Below are 12,473 nucleotides of genomic sequence, written 5' to 3' on the forward strand. Positions count from 1 at the left end.
ATGATAGGATACTAAGCAACTATGCAAGTGTGAGGCCACACTTAGGCCACAGGCATTGTACCTCTCTACTTTCATAAGAAACATATCTCTTTATTTGAATCAATAAATTTAGCACAATTTAGAAGTTCATTGATAATTTTCTAGTAGTTCAATTCACATTGCAATCCATTTTATGATTACAATTCATCTTTCTACCTTGTTTGTTACATAATTCATAAAATAACAACAATACTGTCTTTAGGCAATGAAATAATGTATTTTAATGCTGTATTTTCACAAAAAAAGCAATAAACTGAGAGAAACAGAGCTGCCAGATTTATTTGTGGTTTTGTCAAAATTGTGTTACAAAACATTGACAGTGAGACCAGAAATTAAAATAATATTTTGATTTTCAAATTTATTAAAGGATGCAAAGGATACTACTGTCTTTTGAGCAAACATGTTTCAATCAGTGATAATGGAAGAGTTACTTCTGGACACTCTGTTTTAAAAGGCTGAAAACCATGCAAACATGTAGGATCCCACTTGATAGATTTGGAAATTAAGCAGAGAGATTTGCAACAGCAGCAAAATTCCAAACAAAAACCAAGCAAAACCATTGAAAAGGCTATAATGAACAAAGAAGGAGTTGTCTCCAATACATTTTATCATAATTAAAGTAGTCTTATTGCTAAGAGATCATGTGAAGAGTTAGATTGCTGATAGTCTTTATTTCAAGTGATGGTGCTGTAAATACCTCAAGATTGGTGGTCAAGATTGAAGGTGTTAGAAATGAAATTTTGCAAAGAATAGAAAGGATTGTCAAAAAACTGAGATGATGTCAAGGAGGTCAAGGATAGTGAACAACAATGAAACCTATGGAAGGACTACAGTATGTCAGGCTCACGCCTCTTTATTGAGCTGTTCAACTATTAAGTCATAGCCCCGCTTTCCTTGTTATGATCTCCAGTGGAGAAAGTTCCATTCTTTATAAACAATACATTGTCTTTACAAGGAACCTGATCAGAAATTTTCTGCTCTTGCAAATCTCTCTGCTTCATCTCCACATTTCTTCAGCATCATGAAGTCTTGCTCCTCCACTGTCTGTCCTCTTAACTGGAATGAGAAATTGTAAGAGTGAGAAAGAAATGCATAGCACCCCATGGAAAGCAGAGAAGTTACAGATACCAGAAAAGAGAATAAAGCGATGAAAATTTCACCCAGACCATAACTGAGCAACTAATGAGAAAACTAATTAAAGAACATTTTAAAATGTCATTTACAGAATGTCAATAACCTCTGATGTGCCTTTCAAAACCTTAAGGTATCGCAAAGTACTTTGTAGCCAATTATGTTATCTTGTTGAAAAGTCACTGTACCAATATAGGAAACATGGCAGCTAATTCGGGCTTAAAAAGGTGCCACAAACAGCAGTGAAGTATTAGCCAAACTGTTGTAGTGAAGTTGGTTGAAGAGTAAAAATAGAAAATGTTAGAAAAACTCAAGCAACTCAGGTAGCACCTGCAGAGAGAAACAAAGAAAACACTTCAATTTGACGATTCTTCATCAGAACTGCAGAGCTCTGACAGTGCCTCCTCGAAGGCTCTACCTCCCTATAGCATTCTTTACAACTTCTCTGTGTTGCTTGATGAATCTGTGGAAGGTGAAACACATGACCTCAAAATTGACTTTGGAAAGGATAAAATGACAACATTTTGCAGATTTTCATTTTCATTTTGTGGCAACAGCAACAACATTAAATGTTATGTATCAAGTAGACAAAGATTTGCCACTCATTTCCTTGCCATTGTTGCTATCACATCCCCATATTTCTGACTGGGATCAGGCAATGGTGAAATTCTAGCTCAGGACATGTCTGCACTTAGATTCAATCTATCCTCCTACCACAGTTCTTTTGGTCTGGAGTACATCAGCTGCTTAGCCTTGAATTCCTTCTCATCTCGGTGTTCGGTTTCCATTTCCACACTTTATCCATTATCAAAGTTATGTTTTTGCATTTCAAACATTGCCTACTTCCACCTATCCCTTTTCTTGACTGCCAGTGAGACCCAAATGATGCGTTTACATTATATCCCATGTTCATTTTCTTGAAAACTATATTTTGGCTAGACTGGTGCAGCCCATTTCCCTTCAATGCTTTGCACTGCTTCATACCATCTCATTCCTTGCTAAGCTTCAGTGCTGTTCATCTGTTAGTTGTTCCCTACATTTATCATAAATTTATAGGAGTATATAGCATAGACTGAGAACACGCAGCACATTATTCCAGTGCAGGTCTTTGGTAGAGCTTTCCAATTATCTCAACTCTCACAGGTCTCCAGTTTCTCACTTTCTTCTCTTCTTTCTGTGTGGTACTGAATTTGGAATACAATTCTGTCTCCATCCTTCAGCCCTCGCAGGAGCTCAGTATAGATCATTCTGGTATAACATGAATTGACTGTAACGTGAGTCATGAGCTGTTTGGATAATACAACGTTTCTACTGAATGGGTATAATGATTTTCTATAACAACCTTCACAGCACCATGGTCCTATGATTTTCCATAGCACAATTTTCTATGGCACGAGGTCGCAGAGGAATGCAACTATTGTGTTAAAGCAGCACGACCTGTACTTCTTTAAGCATCGATTCATTCCCTTCTGCACTCACTTCTCCTCCACTCACAGATTCCCTACCTCCTGTGTTTTCTGCTCCTCTAATTACAGTTATACTTTTCTTACTCTCACTCCAGCCTTTGATATTGAGTCTTAAATCCCTAAGCTTTTATTGCTACTGTCCCTGTTCCAACATATTTACTTTAGATAACCCAAGGCAGCCCTAACAATGGGGTAGACGCAATTGTTCTTTATTGAACAAGATACATTACAAAATACAGCAATTATAATAGTGCATCACAAGCCTAGCCATATAGAGCTTACAATCAAGTGAAATTGATGCTCAGACTGAAACAGGTGATCAGCCTGCTCTGTCCCAAGCTCTGTTCATTGAACAAATGGCTCCTGTACCTGAGTTACTTATCATTCTGAGGCACCTTCTCTTCAACTCCTTTCTATCAAGCAGTCTGTGTGATCAATCCTTGTTCATTCTTCAGTGTTTGGCCACAGACAAACACCCCAAATGTATCACACTTGTAAGTGTCCCTTGATCTTTCACTCATCAGGACATCTGTGTGCTTTCTCTGGAAGGAGGCTGATCTCTCAGTTTTAGCAAACCTCGACACCAGGTCAGCCTGCTCAGAGATACTCAGGAAACTGATACAGTTCAGTCAAGGGATCAAGCTACTCATAAAAGCTATTTCCTTGCAGCTTTTGTGTTGTCTAATCAATCATTGGATATTTACACAATGTAATCCTGTGTTCAACGGCACTTTATTTTTCAGATAAATGGTTGACTGTCACATCTGGTGTTCTGTGTCTGGTTTTAATGAAACATAACCCAAATGCACCATGTCACCAGGTCAGTACATCTCCTGTTGAGTTTCAACCCTTAATTTAAATTCCTCCAGAGAACACAGAAAACACTCAATTCCCCATCCAACCAATTGACATATATTTTATATGTTTTTTTTTTCTCAATTTGGCTGACTCACCAAATTTAGAGTTACAACTCATATTCTCTCTCCAACCTTTAATGTTGAGATTTGAATGACAGCCCCATCTCTCACTGAAGCTTTCAGTTATGACTGGTCTTTTTATGACAATGCATAGTACATTTGAATTGACTGTGTCCCCACAGTTGCATGTTCCTTAGAGGAAGTATTAGTGGTCCTTGTACTGAACACTAAGAAACACTACTGCATAATTTCCTTCCAGTTTTATATCCTTAAGAACATGGGAACACACCATTGCTTCTTTATTAATTCCATGTGCTTTAATGTTGTTAGCAAGTCCATTTTGTGGAACTTTATCAGTCATCATTTGCAAGTTAGTAGAATAAAGTGCCACCATCACATCGGATAAAATCCTGCACACAGTGAAATTGTAAATGGTGAACAGGTTCTGACAATAGGCTCAGTTGAATGGGCTCCAACCAGACAAAATCTTGATATCTAAAGTACACAGTGGAAGACCTAAACCATAAAGTTCCCTTAAAAAAACTTATTTTTTTAATTAAGCAAAAAGATTGGCTACTGTGGAAATGGTGCAAGAAGCCAACAAATATATGTAGTTTGTCATACTGACCTTCGTTATAAAGTGATGGGTTTGGAGATTAATTTGATGGAGCTATGCTTAAAGGTGGAGGTGTAGAAAGTGGGTCAGGTGGACGGTGATCTTGATGCAGCAGTATTAAAAAACTGTTCCTATTGACTACTTTGCCTTTGATTTTTGAATCTCATCAAGGACTCAGTGGGATGCAACAGCAGATCTATCAGTCTCCAAAAGACAATGCTCTTTTCCATATTTATATTATGGTCTGTTGTACTTTTATTCAGTTCTTCACCTGATTTAATGAGGTCTGCCATCAACTCAAGTATCAAATGAGCCTCTTCCTTACATTTATGTGATTTCATTAGTTCCACCAATTCAGTGAGACTGAGGAAACACTTTGATTCATTTGTGGCCATGTCATCAAATTCCTCCCCTGCGACTTACTTTCCAGCTCTGTAATCTTGATTCATTCAGCATAAACATTGGGGAATCCTGTGAAATCATCCACAGCCTCAGGCTAAGCCTTTTTTTTTAAACAGCAAGCATTAATAGTTGATTCTGAACCTCATCTCATGAGTCCTTAATTATTCATATGAATGAAAGGATGTTGAATTCGTTCATGGACAATGGTTGAAAGATTTGTTTCCATGAGGTTGTAGCCGAAGCATCTTCAAATCCAGTGAGTTTTGAAATTGCAATTACCCCTGGTATGTTGGCGAACAAGTGACCTTGCACATCAAAAGCTGGGTGGCTATCTGCAATACAGCATGGATATCCATGTGTATTATTGAGGATAAGTAAGAGTCTGAAAGCCAAGCTCTGAGTCCCCTCAACTGAACCCTAACTTCATGCAGAAATAATTCTTGAACCAGTCATGAAACACTTGTTGCAATCCAGGCACTACTGAAACGAGGGAGGAATGGAAAACCCATTCACCAGCAATTAAACTCTTTAAAGAGGCAAAGAGCCTGTCCAGTTCAAAATGGGATTTTCAATAATTTTTTTAAAAATGAAATTGAACTGTTCATGCATATTATTGCACACCAGTTGTGGTCCTCATTGTCAGAAGAAAACCATTCACCATCTGTGCTTCCTTCTGAGATTTGAGGGGTCACCTAGTGGTGGGTCAAAAACTGTTACCTCGACCTGGTGCCAATTTTGCATTGTCTTTGTCCTGCTGGATATTTGATGAGATGCCTGCTCTCCTCACAAGGCCTTTGAGTCCCCCAACAATGGTCCTGCATGCCTTTGTCCCTTCCCGGAGGAACACTGTGCCTCTAATTGGGTGTCAAACTTGTCAGATTGTGTCATGAGAGTGATACAGTTCAGGCAAGGATCAGGGCCCAGAATTCATCCTGTTACTAGGTTCCAGCACTTCCTTTGACTTTTTGGCTTCATAATTCTCACAAATCCACAGACCATTTATCCCCACATACAAGCTTGCTTTCACTCTCCATGTTCCTGATTTCTGCAACACTCTCTGTTCAGCTTTAGACCACCTTCCATTCTTTGGAAAGTGCTTATTAACCTTCAACCTCTGATATATGAGTGATCTTTCCCTGATAATCACTCATTATCAAGTTCTTGTTTTCCACTACTTGGTTTTATATTTTCTGCAATCCTGTTTCTTCCCAGTAAACTCTGAGATTCATAACTCCTTTCTTTCTTCATGGTGCTGCTTTCTTCCATGTAAGTCTAACATCTGTAATGGAAACCAATAATCCTTAAAGCACTTTCATTTTTCATCTAGAACTTTATCTTTGAGAAGTTCTTCCCATTTTTGACCTTTTATGTGTTACTTCAATTCATTGTTTTTATCATCTGTTCTTTCCTTGTTTACAAATTAAATGTAAAAGTATTATGATAAACACCCCATAATTATTATCTTATTTCAATTTGGCTTATTAATTTCTCCTCATTAATTTGCAACTGATCCATTATTACTCATTCACTCTAGGTTTTCCTTTACGTGCTGTTTAAGAAAAGCTTTCAAAGTAGTTTTACAACTCCCTCATGCATACAGATTGTCCCTGCTGTCAGTCCCAGTGTCAATTAGCATGATTAGAATCTAAATGACCTCCCAGAGTGATTGATCTTTGCTTTATATTCTAATGACCTATAACATATTCTTGACAAACGTTCCTTGTTTATACAAAATCATCATTGGAGACTGCTAATTTCCAGTTCCTTCCTTTCAGCAGTGTAATAATCTGTCTGATAAACTGTACCACGCAGGTCCTTTTAGAGCTGCACTTTAAATTGCAGATTACTCCCTTTCAATCTGCTTCCTTGAGCTAAATGTCAGTTACTCCATGTTGACCTCCAATTCTATCTGCTGTAAAAACCATCATCCGCCCATCTGTGACACTCCCCTGATTTGAATTTATCACATCTGTTTCAGTTATCCAGCTGCTAAAGTAAATGAACTTCCACAGTTAAAAAAAGGCAATCCCAAATGTAGAATCTTCCTTTACCCCACTTGCTCCATTTAGACAAGAAATGTCTTCCCCCTAAACAATCGGGGTGACTTTAAGCTAATTCACCCAGCAAGAGAACCAGCAGGCTGAGAGCTCAAACCATCTGGGTGACTTACCTCTGATGTCTATGTCTAATATTCACCTGATGAAGGAGCGTCGCTCCGAAAGCTAGTGTGCTTCCAATTAAACCTGTTGGACTATAACCTGGTGTTGTGTGATTTTTAACTTTGTACACCCCAGTCCAACACCAGCATCTCCAAATTATGTCTAACATTGGCTGAGATATGTACTGCCAAGATCAGAGGACCTTGGCATCAGCGTCAGCCCTTATCCACCCAATTCCTTCTGCAGGTTAAAGTAGCGGCTGTGTTGAGTCAAATTTGTCTCTCACTGGTAAGTCAAGCACATGGCATGGGGAGTAAAGCGAAGATTGTAAGGATTGCTGTTGTAGAATCTTCATTCTACATTCATCCAGGACATTACCTTGTAACAGGAAATAAACTTGTACACATTAGTACTGTCATTGGTAACATGATGGAGAGTTCCTCAGTGTGGAGATGGAATTTGGTGCCAAAGGAATGTGGTCACTCTGTGAGTCATGGACAGATGCATCTATGACCAAGAAGATCAAGGATAAGTAGGTTATTTCTGTCATAGATACAAACAGAAAAGTATGTCCTTCAGAACTTGGTCAACTTTGTCAGTAGTCATGCTAACAAGCCAACTTTGGTGACAAACATTGAGGTCCCTTACGGGACCCTCAATGTACTTCCATGTGGTGTTCGGTACAGAGGAGAACTAATTCATCAGCTGAGGGAGAGCAATATGAGGTAGAAAGTACCAGTGTTTCACTAGATCCCATAATGCGTATTGGCTGAACAGTTTAATGCCTTGAGTTAGGCTGTGAGACAGCTCTCCTAATTTTGGCACAAATCCCCAGATACTAGTGAGGGAGTATCACAGAGTGATCAGGCAGGGTGTGCCTTTGTCATTTCTGGAGCTGAGGTTGGTGTTAGGTGGCTTATTGGGTTTTATTCTTATTTAACTCTCTGCCATGTAGACCAGATCATATAAGGATGAAAAATATTTCCTGAAGGGCATTAATGAAGCACTTGGGATTTTATAATGATCCAGTTATTTATGAAGTTAGCATTTGATTCCAGAGTTACTAACTAATTTAATTTTAATCCAGCTGCTATCATAGTGAGATTTCAACTTGTGTGCACAATTTTCCGTCCCCTATGAGCAGGTTTCAGGTGAGACTGTCTGACAGATTGAACTTTTTCCAATCTCCTCTCACACGTTCTTGCCCCTGCCCCAATTTAACCTGAGGTGGGTCAGGTATTTGAAAGTCTTGTGCCAATTAGCTAATGAAGTGGCTATTTAATGGCCACTTTCCACCTCTGGCACTGTAAAGGATGTCTAGAAAAATACATACTCAAAACCTTACACTGCAGTAAATATTTTCCATTGTGCAAAATACTTCATTCTTTCATCTGTGGAAGAGCAGAGCTATAAAAATACAAATGAATTTGCTATTTTCCTCTTTTTATTGTATGTCTGGTGGCCACAGAGTATAGCTGAAGATAATTGTGTGAGGATAAATGTCTCATGAATTTGATCCAGGTGGTGAGAGAGGAAAGAGAAAAAGCCACTCAAGAAATGATTATTGGAATACCATTACTCAGGCCATCATTATGTGCATACTTCATGGCTCAATAAGTGATGAGTCAGCTTAAACGTCTGTTCAGAACGTGCCGGTTTCTGTTTTTGGTATTTCAAAGTAGACAATGAATGAAGCTTTCCTATTTCTAATACAATGGGCTACTTTAGATGCAAGTTAATTGAACAGGATTTTTTTAGATCATTTATCATTATTAGGTTTCCAACTGAGCCATATTTCTACTGTAAGGTATAATTGTTGACAAAAAAAAACTTAATTTAACAAAATTGGACTAAAATTCATAATGCCTAAATTGTTCTTTACAGGCTCCATATAGGCGGATGTCAGGGGCTGATGGGACATTGTCATCTCCAAGCCATCAAAGTGGAAAATGTGGATATAATTCATTGCCACAGAAACCTGAAGCTGTGGTTCATGCTATCAAGGTATGGGTCACTCTCCAACAGTTAAAACGTTGCAGAGTATGGATTCTTATCATAAATGTACTTAAGCAGATTAAAAATAATTTTTAGTAGTGTTATAATTCAGACTAAGTATGGGGAAGTGAGCAGAGACCTTGTGGGTATGGACAACCTGTGCCCCCATCCCCAGCCAGGTGCGAATTCCATTTCACTCTGGCTCTAGCTCGGGTCCTCACAATAGAGCTGAAATGACACTGTCATTGTGCACTGCTCCCACAGGGGACCACATTTGGTGGTAAAAATTAATCTGCATCATTTTTTGGGTGCAGAAGGTCATGACTTGAAATCTGCCTCTGCTACCATGAAGATAGTGAGCGCTCAAATTCGTTACAGCCTCCTGATTTATGTTATGCTATCCTGTTGGCTGTCTCAGCAGCATTCATTCTCTTATACAGTGTAAATAGCCTGCTCCACTTAAAGGCAGTCTGCCCAATTTATAAATTAGCTATTGCATGATTGCCTGGAAAGAATGTAGCAGCTTGCACAAGTGGAGCTTGTGAGGGATGAGAGAGGGACCTAAGGTACTCATTGAGGCATTGTTCATTGAGGTATAAAGGTGAGGCGTATGTTTCCACAGTGAGGCTGTCAGATAAAGGTAATGATGGGAAAGTGAGGTTAATTCCAGGAGACTGGCCTCAAGAACTAAGCAACATTAATTTAAGAAGAATGCAGTGGCCACAGTCATCATTGCATGACATTTCCTACATGATATATCACTGATCTCTTGTACTGTAAAATATAACCCACCCCCTATTAGTTTTCTCTGCACTCAGGATTTGTGCCTAATATACACATAATGCACATCACCCTCATGCACCTTCCAGCCTCACATTTCACTCAGACTACTTTCACATGTCTGCAGCTATTCCATTGTGTAAGGTATATCACCCACGTACAATGAAACACAATTAATGACATTCTGTTCTCTCTCTTGCAGGACACAATGACATGCAATAAGATGTTGCCAGGAATGGAAAGTTTGAGTTATAGGGAGAAGCAGGATAGGCTAGGACATTTTTCACTAGACCGCAGGAGTTTGAGGAGTGACATTATATAGGTTTTTAAAATCAGGAGGGGTATAGATAAGGTAGGTGTCTTTTCCCTAGGATGGGGGATTTTAAGACCGGGCGCATGTTTTAAAATGAGAGGAGAAAGATTTTAAAAAGACATGAGCAGCAACGTTTTTACACAGTGAGTGGTTTGTATGTGGAATGAACTTCCAGATAAAGTGAAAATGGGGGAGATACTAAATGAATATTTTGCATCAGTATTTACTGTGGAAAAGGATATGGAAGATATAGAGTGTAGGGAAATAGATGGTGACATCTTGCAAAATGTCCAGATTACAGAGGAGGAAGTGCTGGATGTCTTGAAATGGTTAAATGTGGATAAATCCCCAGGACCTGATCAGGTGTACCCGAGAACTCTGTGGGAAGCTAGAGAAGTGACTGCTGGGCCTCTTGCTGAGATATTTGTATCATTGATAGTCACAGGTGAGGTGCCGGAAGACTGGAGGTTGGCTAACATGGTGCAATTCTTTAAGAAGGGCGGTAAAGACAAGCCAGGGAATTATAGACTGGTGAGGCTGACCTCAGTGGTGGGCAAGTTGTTGGAGGGAATCCTGAGGGGCAGGATGTACATGTATTTGGAAAGGCAAGGACTGATTAGGGATAGGCAAAATGGCTTTGTGCATGGGAAATCATGTCTCACAAACTTGATTGAGTTTTTTGAAGAAGTAACAGAGAGGATTGATGAGGGCAGAGCAGTAGATGTGATCTATATGGACTTCAGTAAGGCGTTCGACAAGGTTCCCCATGGGAGACTGATTACCAAGGTTAGATCTCATGAAATACAGGGAGAACTAACCATTTGGATACAGAACTGGCTCAAAGGTAGAAGACAGAGGGTGGTGGAGGAGGGTTGTTTTTCAGACTGGAGGCCTGTGACCAGTGGAGTGCCACAAGGATCAGTGCTGGGTCCTCTACTTTTTTTCATTTACATAAATGATTTGGATGCGAGCATAAGAGGTACAGTTAGTAAGTTTGCAGATGACACCAAAATTGGAGGTGTAGTGGACAGCGAAGAGGGTTACCTCAGATTACAACAGGATCTTGACCAGATGGGCTAATGGGCTGAGAAATGGCAGATGGAGTTTAATTCAGATAAATGCGAGGTGCTGCATTTTGGGAAAGCAAGTCTTAACAGGACTTATACACTTAATGGTAAGGTCCTGGGGAGTGTTGCTGAACAAAGAGACTTGGAGTGCAGGTTCATAGCTCCTTGAAAGTGGAGTCACAGATAGATAGGATAGTGAAGAAGGCGTTTGGTATGCTTTCCTTTATTGGCCAGAGTATTGAGTACAGGAGTTGGGAGGTCATGTTGCAGCTGTTCAGGACATTGGTTAGGCCACTGTTGGAATATTGCATGCAATTCTGGTCTCCTTCCTATTGGAAAGATGTTGTGAAACTTGAAAGGGTTCAGAAAAGATTTACAAGGATGTTGCCATGGTTGGAGGATTTGAGCTACAGGGAGAGGCTGAACAGGTTGGGGCTGTTTTCTCTGGAGCATTGGAGGCTGAGGGGTGACCTTATAGAGGTTTACAAAATTGAGGGGCATGGATAGGATAAATAGACAAAGTCTTTTCCCTGGGACCAGGGAGTCCAGAACTAGAGGGCATAGGTTTAGGGTGAGAGGGGAAAGATATAAAGAGACCTAAGGGGCAGCTTTTTCACACAGAGGGTGGTACGTGTATGGAATGTGCTGCCAGAGGATGTGGTGGAGGCTGGTACAATTGCAATATTTAAGAGGCATTTGGATGGGTATATGAATAGGAAGGGTTTGGAGGGCTGGGTGCTGGCAGGTGGGACAAGATTGGGTTGGGATATCTAGTCAGCATGGGCAGGTTGGACCAAAAGGTCTGTTTCCGTGCTGAACACCTCTTTGACTCTATGACTCTAAGTGGTGGATGTTGGTACAGTTACAACATTTAAAAGACATTTGAATAAGTGCATGAATAGGAAAGGTTTGGAGGAACATGGGCCAAGCACAAGCAGGTCAGACTCAATTAGTTTGGGATTATAGTCAGCATGGACTGGTTGGACCGATGGGTCTCTTTCCATACTGTGTGACTCTATGACTTGTAAATCCTCAGCCCCATGGTAAGAGCTGGTTCTCTGCAAAATAGGGCTAGCTGCAACAAAGCACATATGGCAAGGCTGTGTACAATGAAGATGGTGTTATAGGCCTGTTTTATACTGCTTCTAAATTTCCAGCAACATCAAACTGCTGGCAGGCATGATGGGCAAACTGCTGATAGTGTTACAGGACTTTATTGCCTTCTAATGTACCCTTCTTCCCTAAGCCAAACATTCCACTTTCAGATTCCAGACACCCAGTGACACTTACCCAGCTACATTAGCCCAAGGAGGAGAGAGAACAACTCCACATCCAGAGAGGTGACAAGGGAAGCAATGAAAATCACATGAAAAAGGAGGGGCAATTAACTGCAGTGTTACCTATCTGATCACTATCAAATGATTTTTGATAGAAGTGCAACTGTGTGAATGTCAATAAACGTCAAGATCAGGAACTACTTTCAGGACACTCATTGTTGAACCTCCTCACTTACCACCTGGGTAGCTATCATATGGCATTGTGGCTGACTGTATGATAAGAAAATCCTGGGCAAAATTCCTTCATCAGC

At 40.0% G+C, this 12,473-nt stretch overlaps 1 protein-coding gene across 2 annotated transcripts in view; it reads left to right on the top strand.

The window, feature by feature from the left end:
- LOC140483058 (coiled-coil domain-containing protein 85A-like) overlaps positions 1-12,473 on the top strand; it is a 720,436-nt gene that overhangs the window by 694,884 nt on the left and 13,079 nt on the right. Inside the window, exons 3-4 of one of the 2 annotated variants that reach the window (XM_072580969.1) lie at positions 8,615-8,734; positions 12,151-12,229. In XM_072580969.1, coding sequence (XP_072437070.1) covers positions 8,615-8,734; positions 12,151-12,168 — 138 coding nt within the window. In that variant the 3' untranslated portion in view covers positions 12,169-12,229. Of the gene's footprint in view, positions 1-8,614; positions 8,735-12,150; positions 12,230-12,473 lie in introns of those variants that run through there. The other variant, XM_072580968.1, reaches the window with a different exon arrangement.

Source organism: Chiloscyllium punctatum, chromosome 11 (assembly GCF_047496795.1).
Source record: "Chiloscyllium punctatum isolate Juve2018m chromosome 11, sChiPun1.3, whole genome shotgun sequence".
Taxonomy (NCBI): Eukaryota; Metazoa; Chordata; class Chondrichthyes; order Orectolobiformes; family Hemiscylliidae; genus Chiloscyllium; species Chiloscyllium punctatum.